At 36.7% G+C, this 20,719-nt stretch overlaps 1 protein-coding gene across 1 annotated transcript in view; it reads right to left on the reverse strand.

Moving 5' to 3' along the window:
- The window catches only part of LOC128743002 (uncharacterized), a 144,626-nt gene extending 124,196 nt beyond the window's left edge, over positions 1-20,430 (reverse strand). The window contains exon 1 of the mRNA XM_053839503.1: positions 20,238-20,430. Coding sequence (XP_053695478.1) covers positions 20,238-20,372 — 135 coding nt within the window. The 5' untranslated portion in view covers positions 20,373-20,430. The remainder of the gene's footprint in view (positions 1-20,237) is intronic.
- Positions 20,431-20,719: the final 289 nt, after the last annotated feature.

A 20,719-nucleotide genomic window follows, 5' to 3' on the forward strand; every position in this document is an offset into this window, starting at 1 on the left:
GAAGGGAGTTCAAATTTTAACAGCTCCAAATGCATTGGTTTGGGGACAAAATAATGTACACACGTAAACCTTTTGACCATAGTGCCGTTTTCAATACAAAACTGACTGGAAAGCCGAAAATCCGCATTATAATAAACTCTTCAATCGTTGTATGACCCTTAAAAGGACCGATTGTTTGATTACCATAACCCTAGCTTGCAATAAACTTGCACTAACGCACCTAACGTAATTCTCTTTTCGGTAAATTGGAGTACCGATAACCGCTAACCAGGCACTGCTTGTTGCAACGGACCAACCGGAAAGCCTCAGCAGCTATGCGATCGACGAAGCCGTTCGTGTATGGTCATGAGTCACGATGAAATACCAGTCCAGGTGGCCAGCTGCCAGTAACGTGGGATAATTCTGACCGTTTTGTTGTCCCTAACAGCATATTTCCTGCCAATTCCAGAACTTCAGCAGCCAGATATTCCATCACGGTAGCGAGACGAGTGCTCCAGCTCCAACACGCTCAGCATACTTTCCTTTCCTCAGCAGCCGATGAACATGACCGACCGGGACTTTCGTTTGCCCTTGATACTTCCTCCTTTGTCGCGTCCAGACATGCCAATAAGATGTTGGTAGTATGTAGGCCAGCTAGCGTTTGAATAATGCTGTTCGCCGGCTTACCTCTTGTTATATATCAGAATAACTATGCCAAGCAGCACCGCCTTACCGCCTTTCCAGCCACTCGTTACTTTAGTATATAGGGTTCTTTTCTAATTCCCGTCGTAATAAGTAAAGCCATTCTAATTTTCATCATTTGTTGGATGGATTAATTGAATACTCCAAAAGTTCTTGTGCTGATTTGACTAAAACACACTTACCTTCCGATGCGTGAACTTTGAAATCACTGAAAAGCGACTATTAAAGCCTATTATTGAAATTACGCAACTGACTTTATTTCTAAAATTCGTCGCACCGTTTTAAAATCCGTCCATTAAAATTTTTCATCGTCTGAACTAAAAATCACAACAATGTTTACGAAGCTAACGCGCATGTATTTGTGTAGGACGGCATGACAAATGTTATTCTACAAAATTTCTGCAGGTCAGGCAAGTTTTCCTGGTTGTAGAATAACGACAAAGCCTTGCGTGAGTTATTTTCATTTATGAATGACGGAAATTAAAACGATTAGTCGACATTGTCTTCTTCGTCGCACGAAAAACGTAGGAAATTTGGCTGGAGAGACTTCTTTAATGATAAAAAGCATTTAAATAGATCTCAGCTCACTTTGATTGATCGCGTATGATAGACAACTAACTAAAAGATTAGGGGATACACTCCCTCCACAATTATGGATCACCCACAATTATGGATCACTTTTGTGTTTGAAGTTAAATAACTCAGTTAAACAAACTGTTTGAAGGTATGAAGCATTTTGGCAAAAAATATACCATATTAACTAGCTTTTAACACATAAAACATCCTTTAGATCCCGACATTGATGCTTTTTCAATGAGCGTACAAAGTTGATATCGAGAATCTATCAAAATGTCTGTCGTTTTTTGCAATCAGCATAAGCAGTACGTTCCTCATTCATAAGGTTGCCATGTGACATAATCAACAATTTTCGAGCAAAAAATGACTCGTACATAAAGATCAAGCTAAGTTCTTTACGATTCAGCGAAATGTTGGTGGTTGCCAATGATTTTCCTGTGAAAATAAGTAATTTTCAAAGTGATCCATAATAGTGACCAAAACAAGGTAATTTTCCACAATTATGGATCACTTTGATTCCAATGTAATTTTTACAAATTCAAAGAGTTTAGTACCTACTACAAACATTTTTTAAGCAGAACCGAAAGCTGCACAGAGCTGAGTTTTTGGATAATGATGTTTCTGAACTACGCAGTACAGGAAAGCTACGTAAGGCAGTAAAACGCTATGATGGTTCATATGCAACGGTTCATCGCAAAAGTTAAGCGAATGCTAGCTCTCATGCAACAATCTAAAACGTTAATTTTTCCCTTAACTTTTTAGAGAGTTTGTATTTACTGGTTTTTAGAGCTTTCGGTCACATACGCGCGATTTCTTTCTATGTTTATTTTTCATTTTTTCGGTTTATCATCGCCTTTTCACTGTTTTATACAGAGTCGCATCATAGCAGGGATTAAATTAAACTCTTGCAACGATTAACTTTTCCGAGAGTCCACTGTACCTACATCGTTAATATCAATTCGGAAAAAAGAAAACTTCATCCTATACTAGCCTTTTCGGAGCCAACGCAGCTGATGAGCCTATGATTCTTTTTCCAGGACAAAAAATCTGTTGTGAAATCGCGAAAAGCATTCCCAAAAGCTGATCGGTAGGTGTCTTCGAAGAAGGACGACAGGCATCTAAAGACAGACCAAAAGTCACACAAGGTCTTTCATACAATTTGAAAAATGTTATTTTTATGTTATTACATGATTTGAATAAAGTTCATTGAATGAATTCGATGCAAAAAGTATATTTTTATTTTGATCCATAATATGATGAAAATTGTTTCATAATTGTGACCGCTTCCAAAAGTGATCCATAATTGTGTATTTGATGAGTCGTAATATAAGCTTAATTTCTGTGGAAAACTTGCACTAAATGGGTTTAATAACTGAATCAACCGAAAGATAACATATTTCTGTAACTAAAAACATTTATAAACTGCTTTTAAACAATAGTATGCGCTACAATTGATTGATTTAAAATCATAACTCTGCTTAAATGGTCCATAATTGTGGGGGAACTGTAACTAGTTTTGCATTGTGTGTCATAAAAATGCTGTTATTTTTAATAATTTGTGTTGGATAGGACGGGAATAGGCAATTACGACGATGTAGCAACATACCCTAACAAAGGGTAGTCGAAAATCGGGTTCATTTTCATCAGTTTGTTTGCCGATTCAAACGTTTCGTCTGACATCCATCTGGCAGAGCGGAATGGAAAAGTGTCGCTGGTTTGCTGTTTGCTGAGAAAGCAAAATTACGTGCGCTCATGAACCAGCAGCAGTAATGTCGCAGCTGAAATTTGCATTTATCCGCACGCAGGTAGGCAGATTGTGTGGTGACGAGAAGACCAGTCTGCAGCTGGCTATCCGTATCGACGGAGAAATGAACAAACTTTTCTACGCAGTTACTAGAGGTGTTTTGGCTAAACATTCAAGCTGTTGTATTACCCAAGAAAAGTGAGAAAAATGCCGACATTTCTAACAGTTGTATCAACTACCGATACCGTTTTTAAGGGTGAAAACATGCTTATATGAAGATATGAAAGATTGTTGTTCTCCGCTGATCACAATAAAGTTTATTGGGCCAGCAATAATTATTAAAAAAAAACTTTCGGTTTAGTTTTAATGCATTTTCCTGTGCATTTGTTGCGGTGAATTAGAGTTTGCTTTAATGTTAACTTGATTTTAATCGCTATCACTTGTTCACGGCAGACAATAATATTTCAATGTGACGATTATTGAAAATAAAATATCTACGGCTCCGCTCGTGTTGTCGTTGGTGGTATAGCACAATAAGGAATTATCAAAGCAAATAGCAATCAACGAGAAAGGGTAAGATCATGGTGTATCTAGATACACCATGGGTAAGATTCCATTTAGTTCTCTTGTAACTTTGTTGTAGTGGAATAAAATGGAATTTTCCGTCGACTTTCTCGTTGATTCCTGAATTGTACCAAGAAACCAAAACTGAGAAAACTTTTCGTAAAGTTTCTATGTGTCCCACACATAGATTTTTGCAATATGCCCAACAGCATCATCCCTCCCAGTTCACTTCGAGGTATGACCAAAGCAAAGCAAAGTCTAGGTGCTACATTCCGTTATCGAAACTTGACCTTCTGTTTTTTATACGACAGACTTCGCAGCCAGCTGTTAGAGTGCAGGACAATTGCAGGGCCAATTGCTACGATCCTATTGACTCTAACGGCCTCTCCCAGTCAAGATTCGAACATACGACGAGTGGCTTATTAGGCCAGCGTCATACCTCGGAACCAACTGGGAGGTATGACCTAATGGCCTAATAAGCCAGTCGTCGTATGTTCGAATCTCGACTGGGAGAGGCTGTTAGAGTCAATAGGATCGTAGCAACTGGCCCTGCAATTGTCCTGCACTCTAACAGCTGGCTGCGAAGTCTGTCATATAAAAACAGAAGGTCAAGTTTCGATAACGGAATGTAGCACCTAGGCTTTACTTTGTTTTTTGCTTTGCTTTTCCCAGCAAATGAACTTTATGTACCAAACAGTAATCATTTATGTGTTTTTAACAGTTATCATTAAAATTTGCACGCACTATTCATATGCGTAGAACTTTTATGTGTACTTCTAGGCGGATTGTGTCTATATGTGACACATGATAATCATACGGATTTTCATATAGAAATTTACCATTAGTTATGCGCAGATTATTTTGAGTGTACTATCACTACAAAGAGACTTACATAGTCCTGCGTCACCTGCATATGCGGTCGTGTACAAGTACAGAGGTTGTAGATTATAGAGGCGCCGAGACACTCAAAATCCGCTAAATTTTGAAACAAAACGGAGAGTACCATCATAAATAAAGGAAACTCTCCGCTTTCGTTCAAAATTGAGCGGTTTTTGAGTGTCTCGGCGCATCTGTAATCTACAGTCTCTGTATGTACAAGACACAACCCCTCTGATTTTTCTTAATATTAAACACGTTTTGAATTATATTGAATTATAAAGTAGGTATAATGCTATATTTTATTATTGAAAAGATACAGAGATACATTGATTGATAACACATTTTGTTATTGAGTAGTTATTTCAAACATTGGTTGTAAGATGAGTTTAATAACTGTTATTGTTATCATATCTTATTATGACCTTAAAATGACATTCGATATTTTTAATAAATTTTTTTTTTGTTAAAGAGATTTTAAATTATAAATATTTTATAAAATGATTTTTTAATATGTCATATGCAACTGCATTTGTTATTCAATACCTTAATCACGGTGTTCAAAATACCGTTATTAAAAAATAAAATAGGCCATTCAAACGGAAAATGCCAGTTGGTTTGTATTGCTATCCTACACCTCTGAGCAAATTTTTAAAAAAATCTATCGACGAATTTTTGAGTTACGCCCTTTTGAAGTTTTAAAGGGCAGATTGCTCATATAAAGTAAATAAAAATCTTCAATGACACTTCCAAAATGAACGTAAATCACAACCAGTATTGATTTTTTATACAACATTTGCCCATTGCCGACTATTTTAGAAGTTTTACGCTGTGTTGGGACTAACCGGAAATGTTCCGGATTAAGTTATTGCTGTGGAAAATAGCCAGTATCGAACATGAACAAATACTTATCATGCGACACCGCAAATTACGCCAGAATTTAAAAACCAGATCACTGACAGTCAGATCAACTACCTAGCACTACGTTGGTTATATCTGGACAAGTTCCGGGGACTTCCGGGAACACCCAGACGAATGGCCAATTTCGTCCATAAACAAAAACTTATCGTGCGATACCTTAAATCACACTAGAATTCAATAACTAGGTCAATGGGAGCCAAATCTGCTATCTAGGATCAGATTTGGTCATATCTGGACATATTTGGGGGGCTCCGGGAACCCCTGGGAAGTCAATAACACAATGTGGTACATGTGGCGTAACTCAAAAATTCGTCGATCGATTTTTTTAAAAATTGGCTCAGAGGTGTAGGATGGAAATACAAACCAACTGGCATTTTCCGTTTGAATGGCCTATTTTATTTTTTAATAACGGTATTTTGAACACCGTGTAATAATACTAAAATATGTTATTCCAGACTCTGAATACAGTCATGTTATTGCTTTGTTATTCAAATAACAGAAGTAGCTATTCTTTTGGCCTTAAAGGAACATAGTTTTGGTATTATTTTTTGTTATTTAACCAACTATGTCAGCCAAGACAAGATCAAATTTTGATATGAGTTATTCGATTTCTATAACACATTTTGATATTATTTTGCTCTTCGCTACTGCTCGGGTAAGGATTGGATTAATACTTCATAGTAAAGGATAAAGGATTGATTACCAGAAAATGCACACTGAGAATAACATACCGCTCCCGAGTAAATTGAATTGAAATTGGTATTTTGATAGACTCCATAGGAACATTCACTTGGCAAGATTGATTACCAGTAATCTTTCACAAAATCTAAAATCAACGCTTTATATACCATTGTACAACATTGACAAATAGTTTCAACACATTGCAGATACAAACAACTCTTGCCAAAAAGGAACCGTCTGCGATTCAGAAAGGTTCGTGTTAAATCAATTCAATCTATCACTGTACACGAAATCTTCCCTCAGTTTGATTCGCTTCGCTTGTCGTGGCACCCGCGTCTGGGTCAAACCTCGTGAGCTTCGTTACGTGACCCTTGGACTCGGACCACACTGAGCTAGTTCGTGATCACAGCATTTTTGGCTGAAATCGATAATCGCAACATTCCTGATTGCGCTCGCTGTGAGTATAATTAAATGACTCAAAAATAGCCACGATTAGGACCCACAAGCTGTGAATCTGCGATCGCCACCAATAGTGACACCCCGAGGCCATCATTAACCGCACCATCGACAGTGACAGCGCACGAACAACGGAACGTTCTATGGTTGATGACGATGGACATAATTATAAGAAACAATAATTGATTCAGACACACGGTTCATCATTACCTTCATGCACGTGTTGACCTCTGCAGTCACAGAATAAAAAATCCCCTGGCGGCCATTAACTATTGATCATTTACTTAGTTTTACGTTATTACCTAGCAAATCGCATGTTTCAGGATGTAAAAGAGGAAACTTATAGTTCAAAAACCACCATCATTACGATGGTGGTATTTTGTGCTTTTTTTGTGTAACTATTTCCACAAGCAAGTGGAAATACTTTCGACGCATTGCTAATGCGCTAATTAGTGTACTGAACCCTGGCGATGATAACACAATTCAGTAGCTGGTGGGCCAGTGCGTGCTTGATATTTCGCGTCGTGATGTACCGATTTCAGATTTTGGCTTTGAACAAAGGAAACGCAATGAGGCCGTTTGCGATTTATTAGACAACAACACGAGACGAGTTGAGCGCATCTGGTCTGTCAGGCACTTACCGAATGTACCTGAATGTCATGCCCATCAAATTATGTGAAGAATAAAGTTTGATTAAGATTCATTAAATTGACGAGAATTGACGTTTTTCAAGTTTGAACTGATGCGCGAATATGTGAAATATCGCTAATCTAGGTCATATTCCCATCCACCGTTCCCTTGACCCAACGATTCAGAAGAGTCAAAACCAGCAGATTTCTCGTATTTCTTCTTACTCCAAACGAGTTCGTCAGGGTCCAGACTGCACAAAGCCGTCAGCCCGGCTAGCTGCACGATGCCCCCAAGGGTCAAGTTGGCTTTCATTTGCGGTTTGGAACCTCCTTCGAAGTTGTCACTTTTAAGATTTTCAGTGTGCACAACCAACGGAGCGAGCGGTTTGCCGTCGCGCGCGAAACTTGCTGTCCTCGAGGTGAAAAGCGTTTTGCCTGTTTTGCTCTGACAGTTTCAAGAAAGATTTTGTTGGTCAAGTGTCGTCAGCTGTTGAGATTCCAACTTCTACAAAACACAGCGCGCAGCCTCACCTGCCGTAAATGTGAAATGCCATAAAACTACACCGTGCTAATGCTGTGCATATGTGCAACACACCGGGTCTATGCTTAACAAGCTGGGTGTGAGTAAAACAAAAACGATAACAACCTTTGAGTCATTCATTCATTCATTCATTCATTTAATTATTCATTCACCGTGGAGCTTTCGGCGCTTTCGTTGCATTTTGTTGCTGACCGCCTGTTAAACCCGAACCGGTTTTTCTGCAAGAAATCGACGTGCGAATCTAATTGACAATTTTACGGTGCTCTGTTCTCGATATTAATGAATAATTTGCTGAAAGAGCGCAAAACGAAATCTATACCTGAATGCTAATTATGTTCATAAAACATTGAAAGCCTGTTTGTAAAACCAAACTAAAATTGATACTAACCTGTGTTGATACTTAATTCACAATAGCAGCAAAAACGACTGCAAGGATCGTATCTTTTCATGGCTCAATTCACAGTGCATGGTTTGGCTTCCTGGCCAATTTGTTTACAGCTAAACAGCATAAATTACGAACCGATGAAACACGAATTATATAGGGCAGCAGAACGCCAATTTCCTTCTTAAGGGGCAGCCTGAACAACATTCATGAATTATGTTGCAACTGTATTTATTCTATACAAGTTTTTCATACCAATTTGTTTACTAACATTTTGTGTACCGTCAAACGGGGTAACTTGCAACAGCGGGGTAACATGCAACAACGCAATATCGATCGAATTTATTGTATTTTTGATCTGTTACTTCAATTTTTAATCTCTATCAGTCATTGAATCTTATTAACAACAGGTTAAAGAAGCCTTAGAAATTAATATGTAGATTTTCTGCTGTTTTGGTGATTTGAAAAAAATCTTACAACATGGTGTCAAATTTATTGCCATTTTTTCGTCTGTAAAACGTTTCCTACGCCCACAAGCACTTCAAATAAAAGAAGCCTAACATGCATTTTTTATATTAAAGTGAATAATAAGAAAACAAAATATTTGATTTATGATGACTAGTTTTTTTTACCCTGCTTGTTACCACATTATTCGTAAAACAAGTACTTAAACGGGGTAACTTGCAACAGCTGGTAGATGTACAAAACTGTGTTTCGTTAACTTCACGAAGCAAGTTATCATTTAATTTTGCATCAAGCTATACTAAAAGCACAGCTGAAGAGTGTAAGGTGCTTTCGGTAAGTCGGAAATATGCCAGTTTTTTTGGGATTCAGTATATCCCAATGCTCATAGAAGAGGCCAAAAAGAAAATAATCTCACTGAAAGAAATCGACCAGCAATATGATAGTTTCTAGTTACGATCACTCGTAACGCAATGAACATTCATATATTACGTAACCAAGTTATCGATGATTTTTAATCCCCCTTTATTTGATTTTGTATAATGGATATACGACGTGGAATGCGTTGTTGCACAACTCCCGCTCCCATAAGTACGTTACGTAATTTGTGAATGGTCCTTAAAGAAGCTCTATAGGATCTAGACACGGAATATCAACTGCATGAATAACATAAAAACTTAAATTTGTAATTTCCGTTACGCGGTCATAATTTATTTTGACCAACATGACATAGGACATTTATGCGAATATTCATAGCAAAAGCATTAAATATTGCAAGTCGAATTAACATTTGCATATTGAAGTCAAAAGAAACTTATACAAATCATTAAATTCGTTCAATGTCCAAAAAAATATTACTTGTTGCAAGTTACCCCGTTGAAGGGGTTACTAGCAACAAACTAGTTAAAGATTTCTACAGCAACCAATATCGATCGCATATTTTTTCTCAATATGTGAAGTTATTCTATTCTAGACCTAATAACTTCGTATTAATTAAATGCCCTCAAATGTGCTGCAGATAAGTTTTTACTTGCGCTCATAGTTGAGAACTGTTGCAAGTTACCCCGTTTGACGGTATATTTGTAGTTAGTTACCTAGTTGCTCAATAAAGAATAAAATTGATTTTTGGCTATTGTTCGCGTCTGTCAAAGGTTTATCGCCTTCCGAAAATAAGCTAAATCTATTGAAAGAAACCTAGGAAATTGCGAAGTGCATCAAACTGCGAACAGCATCAACCAAAGCTCTATTAGACGGAGTACAGTATTTCAATCTATTGAATCTATCGCTTTGTAGATTAGATTAGATCATTAGATCTCTATTCGATTGCTGATTATCTAATCTATTGACACATTCCAGCGTTACGAGACACCATGAGCAAGCGTTTTTTCGAAGCAAATTTGTTCATATTTTACCAACAGTCTGACGAATATTTTTCAAAATAGGTGTTTTGAGCTGCTATTTAGTAGTACTTTCTCAATACGATGGCGAAATATTTATTATAATAAGCATCATTGAATAGTGGCGGAATACTTTTCGTTACGGGACACCATCGCAGAAAATGCGTATTCTGAATATGATTCAAACATTTGCAAAACTCTGCTCTGTTTCAAGTTTTTCAAAGTCGACATGTTCCGAAAAATTTAGCTGAAGGCAGCCTGAAACTCAAAATGTAAAAGTATATTCAGGTTTTGTGTTTAGTTTTTAAGATATCATAAAAATCATTTCGTTACGGGACACCATGCGCTGTTGGGCAAACGGTAGTCTGCAAATGGTGTCCCGTAACGGTTTATTTTCTCTAGATTTCTGCTCAGGCCGTCATATTTTCTATATCTGGTCTATATTCACTATATTTTGTAATAATAGCGTACTGATTTGGTGTGTTATAGTCTGGTAATAAGACATACGTAACGAAGGTAAAGTTCACTTCCAGGTAAAGAGAAATATCTATGTGAGAACTATACTGAAGTATTATAATGAAATGCTTGCCTAATCTTAGGGTTTGGACATATTAGTAATTAAAATGTAGAGGCTGTGCATTAATTATGTAACAAGTTTTCCCCACTGTTGACTAATCGCCCCCTCCCCCTATGTAAGATTTTGCATGATTTTGGCCAAAATAACAAAATTCAAATATTTTATTTAAAAAAATTTTAAACGGTAAAAAAGGTTCGTCTTGATGCGAAAGGTATGCTTTATTTGCGCTGCACGCCAAAATGGTAGGTATTAAAATTTAATAGCAATTATTCGAAAATTAGGTATTTTGTTTTACTTCAGACCTATCAGTTAACGTATCATAACTCATAAATTTAAAAGTTTTTATGCAGCATTAGCAACTCATGTTGCGAACTATAACTATAACATAAGTTGCTATAAAAGACGAACACATAAATTTGAAACTAATTTTGCCTATTCGTTAAAATAACTTCGATGATATCTTACAAATTATTCTACAGTTATAAAACAGTTATCTAAAATATAAAAAAATAAAACAGTTGAAAAAGGTTATGAAAACTTTCAAAAAAGAAACGCTAGAAAAAGTGGCTGAAAATGATGCCGTTCGAAGTACGACACTTACTATGCATCTTGCAAGCTAAAAAATGTTTTCTGGGCTAGGCTTTCTTGCTAGTGTGCTCACCGAAGCCACTATGATTGCTAAAAAAGCTGACTAAACAACTTTCAGAAACGGAATTCCAAATTTTTAGACTATTCAAGTATTTTAATGATAAAGTATTGAAGTAAGTCGAAATCGGCGTTGGGTATAAATGTCTTTAAGACTTAACTCTTCTTCTTTATCGAGAGACTTTCTTTCTTTTTCATTAATTTTTTTTTTGTTTTCGGGTACAGTGGGTTGTTAGCCTCAGGTCCTTATCTCGCAGACGTGGCTGCCATCTTAAGGTAGGCGGAAGCCACTGTGTCCCCTTTACTGTTAGCCTACAGCAATCGAGATTGCGTAGCCCAGCCGGCAACACGTGGACGTAGGGATAGAAGTTAGTGAACAGAGGTTATGGAATGCACATGTTCACCCCTTGCCTGCAGCCACCCTTTGTCGAGAGACTCTGCAGCTAGTTATTAGAGTACAAAACAATTAGGTTGATTTGTCTATTTTGGATAGGCTTTACGCGTACTTTATTTTGGTCACTTCTATTTGATTTTGCCGTAAATGTCCAAAATAACGTACGCGCATCGTCTGTCCAAAATAGATAAATCACTCTACGGGGCTTGTACAACGATCCTACTGATTTTGGCAGCACCATCCAGTCGAGATTCGAACATACGATGACAGGTATCATACCTCGAAGCTAACTGGATGGTTAGGTATTACTCATCAGGCATCACACCTTTTTTGCGGAGTCCACCTTTCATATAATGTGTCCGTTTTTCTGTACAATATCTAGAAAATATGATTATTAGGTAATGTTTTTGATGATAAAGTATTAGTTTTGAACAAAATTTACTAGTAGTATGGCTCTATCAAACAGAGATACTTAAGTGTAGATATTGAATTTTAATCTTGGGGTGCCCGTCTTCACCGCACATTCCTTAATATTACAATATATTATTGTATTGTAATCATATTTATACATACTTATAGTAAATACATATTTACCTGCATTCGGTCATCAAAATAATAGATTTGTTATCGTCGATAAAGATTAGTTGAATCATGATGTGATAAGTGCTTTTTCATTCAATTAAACAAAACTTTACGGGACACCATTTTGAAGCACCTATTTTATTTTACATAGAAATGCTTATCAAAAGTCAAGCACAGCGCGATTTTGATTGTGCATATATGATTAAAGAAAATCCATAGTTTCAAAAAATTCGGATTTAAATTCTCTGGTATATGGAAATAAATGCAAAATTTGCAAACGGGACACCACTATAAAAGTACCTGTTTTTAAAGGCCGCTTATCTGCTAAATGCTTTCATTTTTCAAAAAACTCTGTATGAACAAAATGTTACCCTAGTAATGAAACATGTTTCGATGATATACAATTTTAAATTATTTTGGCTTAAAACTATTGACAGAGAATTAAATTCAGCCTTGCCTAAATGATGAAAAAATCTATATTGTTAACCTCCCACTTGTAAGGTGCATTTTAGCATGAATTGTCAATAAATAATACAGCAATTCAGGATTTTTGTAAGCTTTATAGTATGTTTGAACATACTACATACAAATATTTTTAATATTACTACTTTCAAAATTTGCTCTCATGGGATAGTTGCGCGTGGAATGTGTCAATTGCTGATAAATCTCTTACGTGTGTGAGTTAACGCGTTAACGATATTTGGTCCCTGGCGTTTGTTATTACTTATCACAAAAATACCGGTTGATAAAATTGAAAACTCCGGACATTCCGGGGCAAATGGATTTAAAATCCAAGCTTAAATTAAACCAGAAATTAGGCTGAGGACTGGAATTGGATTTGGAGTTGAATTGGAGTTGCAATTGAACTTGAAGTCTGATTTGACATAGGATTTTAAATCAGATTTCGTTCGTTCGTTCGACAATTCCTTCTCGAACAACCTTTTTGGTCTCTGACTCGGAACTGACGCATCATTATCTTCCGGTTTTTAGTACGCTTTTCAACAGAGAGAAACCTTTTTACTGTATAGTATACAAATCCTCTTTTTATGCCGTGATGATTGAGGTCACGAAAAATAGTGCCGCATGTAGCACCGTTACACAATTTATTTATTATCAACGACCATAACTCAAACTCTGGTACGAGCACTCCGAACGAGACACAATACGAAAATGAAACTACGTCAAGTAAGTCTTAAGTCATGATGCCACACACACATGGTTTGTTAGTTTGATTGTATTAATTGTATATGCCGCTGCAAGCATAAAATGATTTTTTTTTCGAATATATAAGTGTCACACTGTAAATTGGATGTAATTTGGACTTCAGATTAGACTTGCGTAATTACATGTGAAATTGGACTTAAATTTAACTTAAAATTAAATTAGACTGAAAAGTCGATATAGACATAAAATTAGACACGAAGTTTCACTTGAAATTGGAATTTACATTGCTTACTCTCTCATAAGTTTCACCTCTTTTCTGTTCCGTGCTTTTTGTTTTCCAATTTGATTTTTTCTCTTTTTCTAACGCTTCTTATCATGTTTCCTTCTCGTTTTCCTTTTCATCTGTTCCGCACCTTCTTTTCTGTCACTTATGGCTCCCTTTTTTCTTATTGCTCCCCAGTTTCCTTTGTTATCTCCCTTTTTCCAGCTTTTTCTCTCCCAACTTAGCTTTTTCCTTGGTTATTTTTTCCTATTTTTTTTCCTTTTTTCTATCTCATTTTTTCGTTTTTGTCCTATCATTTATATCCCTATTTAAAACCCGCCCAGTTAGCTTCGGTGTACGATGCTGGCCTAACAAGCCAGTCGTCGTATGTTCAAAACCACGAGTCAGTAGGATGGTTGCACTAGCCCCGCAATTGTCCTGGACACTAATAGCCGGCGGCGAAGTCTGTCGATAAAGAAGGGTCAAGTTCTCAACAGGACATTTATACCCATGGCTTTTTTATATCCCGTTTCACTTCTTTTTCCCGTTGTCCTCGTTTTCTCTATCGGTTTATCCTTCTCTTTCTCGTTATATTCTCAGTGTCAGATGTTCTGTTCTGGGGTCAGTCCCGGTGTAGTGGTTAGCATTCACGCCTCTCACACCGAAGACCCGGGTTCGAATCCCAACCCCGCAGAAGTCACGAATGACCCAAGCTGTTAAAGTGACTATAATCTAACAAAAATAAAGTTCTGTCCTGTCTTTCCACTATTTGTCTCGTTTTTCTTTTATTACTGCCCGCTGTTTTCTCTTTGTCTTTCACTATTCCAAGTCTTTTCTTTTTCTGTCCCGTTGTTTTTTGCCTTTTTCAATTCCGATATTTCTTTTGTATTTCTCTTTTCCGTTATGATTTTGTCTCCTCCATTTTGCAGCGTTTTCAGGCCCATTTCTCCTGTCTTTCTTCCTGTTTGCTGTCCCGTCGTCATGTTTTTTTTTCGGTCCCGGTTTTCGCCTTTTTGCTTCCTCTTTTTATTTTTTCGTTTTCGTTAGTAGTAGACCAAAAAAATATTAGTTTTCTTTTGTTCCGTTCTCTTTCTTAAAATGTCCTGCTTTTCCTCCTTTTTGTAACGTTCTGTTATGCTTTGTCGTTTAATCCCTTTTGTATTCCATTTCCATTTTTGCTATTCATTTTCATCTTTTTCTATTCTCGTTTCTCGATTATCTTTCTCCCAGTTTTTTCCATTTTTCGCCATTTATATCCATTTGATCCCCTTTTCTATTAAGTTTGTCTGCATTTTCTTTCTCGTTTGCCTTTTTCTTTATCATTTTTCCTTCTTCTCATTTTCTCATTTTCTTCTTTACTCTTTCATTCTATAATCCATCTGTTTCTGGCTTGATTTTCCTTTTTTCTCCTTGTTTTACTTTTCCACTTTATTCACTTTTTACGTCCCGTTTTCGCTCCAACTCCGTCTTCATTTTTCTGATCTATCTATCTATCTATCTATCTATCTATCTATCTATCTATCTATCTATCTATCTATCTATCTATCTATCTATCTATCTATCTATCTATCTATCTATCTATCTATCTATCTATCTATCTATCTATCTATCTATCTATCTATCTATCTATCTATCTATCTATCTATCTATCTATCTATCTATCTATCTATCTATCTATCTATCTATCTATCTATCTATCTATCTATCTATCTATCTATCTATCTATCTATCTATCTATCTATCTATCTATCTATCTATCTATCTATCTATCTATCTATCTATCTATCTATCTATCTATCTATCTATCTATCTATCTATCTATCTATCTATCTATCTATCTATCTATCTATCTATCTATCTATCTATCTATCTATCTATCTATCTATCTATCTATCTATCTATCTATCTATCTATCTATCTATCTATCTATCTATCTATCTATCTATCTATCTATCTATCTATCTATCTATCTATCTATCTATCTATCTATCTATCTATCTATCTATCTATCTATCTATCTATCTATCTATCTATCTATCTATCTATCTATCTATCTATCTATCTATCTATCCATCTATCTATCCATCTATCTTCTCTATCTATCCATCTATCTTCTCTATCTATCCATCTATCTTCTCTATCTATCCATCTATCTTCTCTATCTATCCATCTATCTTCTCTATCTATCCATCTATCTTCTCTATCTATCCATCTATCTTCTCTATCTATCCATCTATCTTCTCTATCTATCCATCTATCTTCTCTATCTATCCATCTATCTTCTCTATCTATCCATCTATCTTCTCTATCTATCCATCTATCTTCTCTATCTATCCATCTATCTTCTCTATCTATCCATCTATCTTCTCTATCTATCCATCTATCTTCTCTATCTATCCATCTATCTTCTCTATCTATCCATCTATCTTCTCTATCTATCCATCTATCTTCTCTATCTATCCATCTATCTTCTCTATCTATCCATCTATCTTCTCTATCTATCCATCTATCTTCTTTATCTATCCATCTATCTTCTTTATCTATCCATCTATCTTCTTTATCTATCCATCTATCTTCTTTATCTATCCATCTATCTTCTCTCTCTCTCTATCTTCTCTCTCACGCTCTTTCTCTCTCTCTCGCTCTCTATCCATCTATCTTGTCTCACCTTTATTTCTATCTCTCTTTATGTTTCTGCGCCCTGCTGACAGAGATTGCCAGTTTGTGGTGGTTGTGTTAGAGCAGCCAGCATAGTGGGAAAACCACCAACAGCAACAACAAATCTTGTGTGCGCAAGGTATCACCAAGAAGGTGCATGAATGCATAGTAATCGGAGTCGTACGATCGTGATGTAAAAGAAATAAATTTAAACAGTATTGAAAAACACAGACTAATGGAAAGTATCAGCAGTTTTTATGACTTATACAGTGGTATTCCGATTATATCTACACCTGATTTAATCTACACCCGATTTTAGGTACCCCCGATTTTGTCTACCTTTTGTACCCGTTTTTATCTACCTTTTTTTGAATTGTGATTTCAACCATGCGGTAAGAAAATTTGGAAGGTTTCATCACGTTTCATAATTTTTTGCATAACAGAGAATATTTCTTTGTATTTCTTTGTTGATATATACACGTCAAACTATGAGAAAAACGTTCAACAAACAGTCTATTTATACGCATAAACTGGCGTGTGCATTTTTTAAACACAATAAACGGGAAATGAATCATAAAACCCCATCAGCCCTCTTTTAATTGATAAACTCTGCTAAATTGACAGATTATTTGATTAAAAAAGTTTACAGTAAAGATTATATGGCTTTAACCCTCTAACGGGTAAGACCGTCTGTAGACGGTCTTCGCTTTTCGAGCTCCAGAGCCGCATACGAAATTTGTTTTTGATTGGCAATATGCAAAATCTGTTCAGAACAGATTTCTTGAAATTTTGATACTAATATCATAACATTCTGACCACGCATTCAAAAGTTATCATCTCTCAAAAATAAAAATTCCGAAAAATTCCGAAAATAATTAATGCGCGAATATTCCGTTTTTTACTTTTGAAGGAAAAGGACATCTAGAACAAAATGATTGACCTAAGAAAAATTTCTATGAGTAAATTTCATGCATTATTTTAATTTTGTAATATATCTGAATTGAAAAAATATCTGGGCAGAGCGTTAGACGTGAAAAAAGAAAAAGAGAAATTGGACTTTTTCTTACCTAGTGCTCCTCCAGATAATTTTTTTTGCATGAAAATCAGAACTTAAGGTTTTTTTATGTGTACTTTCATAATAAAATACTCATTAGCTTGATCGCATCGTTTTTACGGTGTTGCCCGTTAGACGGTTAATTGTTTTTCTCGATAAAAATGTGTTTTCTCAACAATCATGGTGTTGGTCGTTACGTCCACTATGAATCCGTGGGCAGTATAATGGTAATTTTTGGGGACAACCCTGACTCAGAAAGGAAAACTCTAAGTGCCAAATAAAAATACGGGTCTAAAATTTACTGCAAAGGAATTAAATCAAAATTTGCAATTTTGAATTTCGACATGTCTTTTTTCATAAAACTGCTGAATTGATATGCATTATGGCTAATGGCTGATATGAATGAAATGATTCCTATACGTAAAATTGCACTGAAATTACACATAATTGATGAAAATCATCAATATTGACCATATTTTTTGTTCAATTGAATTATTTTAACGCAATTTCTTTTTTCCCAAATTTGTCTATTTTCCAAATATATTAACCAAAAATTTTCGGAGGGGTAGATAAAATCGGTAAACCACTGTATTTATATTTTCCGAATCGCAAGATTCTAGCTTAACTAGTACTTTAATATTTCACTTGTTCAATTATTTTAATTTGCGTAGAATAAACAAACACCAAGAATAATGAAGGAACTATTCTTATATCGAAAGAAACAACCAGCTAGGTGAGTTCCAAGTCAGCTTTCGATCTGGTCAAAACATTAAAACCGTCGTGCGGAGGGCTCACAACAATAATCGATAAAAAGCAGAAGGGTCCGTGTCTCAGGACACAAATGCAGACTTGGCGTAGGACAACGAATGTGTACACCTCCGTCCCCTTAAGACACGATTCCAGCTACAAAACAAAAATATGTTATATACTCTAAACCCTGTGTGGTAGGAGATAACAAGGAATACACTATGCAAACAGGCAGAAGGCTAGATACACGAATAGCGGAACACAAAAATGACGCCGGAGGATCGATGCACAAGCCCCGTAATTGTCCTGTACTATAATAGCCGGCTGCGAAGTCTATCGATAAAGAAGAGTCAAGTTCACAACATCTATCAAGATCTATCTATGAGAAAGAAACTTTCTCATTGGGCGGAAAATAACTCGGAATCGTACAGTCATTGTTGAGTTGTGTGATGAAACGTTACTACGAAACTCTGAACATCGAAACGAAGGAGAAATGCGGTCAGAATGGATGTTCTATTAGTGATCAGGATCACAAGCGCGTCGTGAAAGCGTTTACGTGTAATCCCAATGCTTCGGTCAGGGATGTCACTAAAAAGTTGAATCTGTCCAAAACTTTTGTTCAGAGAGCCGAGGACCAGGAGGGACTGCATACGTACAAAATGCAGAAGGCTCCAAATCGTGACGAAAGGCAAAATACCGTGGGAAAATCATGGGCCCGGAAACTGTACACTCAGATGCTGATGAAGCCTTATTGTCTCATCATGAATGATGAGACTTACGTCAAGGCGAAATTCCGGCAGCTACTGGGGCTACTGTTCTTCACCATCCATCACAAGTCTGATGTTCCGGAGGAAGTAAGGAAGCAACCTTTCCTTTCAAAGTTTGCCAAGAAATACCTAATTTGGCAAGCGATCTGCTCATGTAGCAAACGAAGTGAACCGTTCGTGACTACCGGGAGTGTAAACGGGCAGATCTACCTCAAGGAGTGTCTATAGACAGAAGTGTCTGCTTTCTCTGTTAAAGCAACGCGATCTTCTGGGCGGACTTTGTGCTACTATTCAAAGGATGTCCTAGGTATGCGGGGTCACTTTCGTACCAAAGCACATAAAAAACCAGTGGTCCCATATTACTACCTTGCGGAACACCTGCGGTATTGGTAAATTGCTCACAATTATGCCAACTTATTGTTCATCCGGGGTGTAATAAACTAGAATTGTTTACCACGTACAATTATGCGTTCCAATTCGGCAGTAGTATTCAAGAGAGGTTGCATCGCCTTCTGGAACCGTTATTAGAATAGTTTATTATTTACAAATTATCCAGAAATGTAAAACCAATCAGTACAAACCACTTTTAAAAGGTTGAATCTTATGTGCTACTGGACAATAAATGGACAAACGAATTTAAAAACTATTCAAAATATCATTTAAACTAATCTACAGCCTTCGTCCAAAAGTTCTGAAATTTCGTGAATCGTGGCTTCTTATCGCTGCCGTCTGTTAATGTTTTCCTGGTTGCAATTTAGTACCTAATAATAGCACAAGCAGTGAATTTTTTTTTACCACTCATTTACCTATCTTCTAAGTGATTGCAAATCTCGTTCCATTAAATTAACATACTTCACAACCTCTTAAAAAGGCTGTTATATCCTACCAAGCCAAGCACTGTAGTTATCATAATAAAATACAGACCGAAATTTATGTGCCATCTAACCTTGACCCTGAGTTTACGAAACTTCTAAGCACCAAAGCTTCTAAACACCTAAACACAAGCACAAACTATGTATAGGTAAGAAAATCACAAAACTAAAGTAGGTGACTTCTGCACGATCAGCACAGTGGATCCCGTCAAAGTCAGGGCAACGCCTACACGGTCGACACGTACCCGTAACGTGTGTCGTACGGGTCGACAAAAACCTACTCGCGACACGTCATTCGTCACAGAACGATGCGGCATACATCCGGACCGTCCTTGCGTGGTCTAAGCGAAGCGAACAGCTTAGTTGAATCGAACGGTTAAGAATCTGTAGGGTGTCGAAACTCGTAACTTCAGACGTACTATCATCATCGCTATGAAGCAAGTGTGGGAGTGATGTGACAGTGTCTGCAGGCTAGTTAGCTAGTACATAATTCAATTCAACTGAATTGACAAATTGTACAAGAATATGCTTTTGAGTGATTGTTATGTGACAACTTGCAACATATGTTGATAAAATCATAATGCATTTTTCAAATCCTCACTAACCTGTAATGCAGCTTGTTGTTGGCAGTGAACATCAGCAGTCAGCATCAGCAGCAGCAGCTGGAGCACCATCACCGGCAGTAACGGTTGTGATCCCAACCATCGCCGCAGCCGCAATCGATGTGTCGTCGACACCATAATAACTCTTCAAATATCACCTCACTAACGACACAAATGCTTCGAGCTTGAACAACCGCTGATTAATTGATTGATCCATACACCGCAAGCTCCCCGGTTCACACCGCACGCACGCACGCACGCACCAGAACGGACGCAGCCGATCTGTCAAACCATTCAATGCCGATGTCAAACAAACTGACGATTCTATGCTATTGCCCGCGTGTAATTATTATGATTGGAATCGGAATCGGATCGCGGCAAGTTCTCACATTAACGATGCGTCATGCTGCGAACATCTTCGCCGAACACGAAAAACTGAACCTGAAATAAGAGTACAAATATTTACTATTGAAGGCACACGATCT

Source organism: Sabethes cyaneus, chromosome 3 (assembly GCF_943734655.1).
Source record: "Sabethes cyaneus chromosome 3, idSabCyanKW18_F2, whole genome shotgun sequence".
Classification (NCBI taxonomy): domain Eukaryota; kingdom Metazoa; phylum Arthropoda; class Insecta; order Diptera; family Culicidae; genus Sabethes; species Sabethes cyaneus.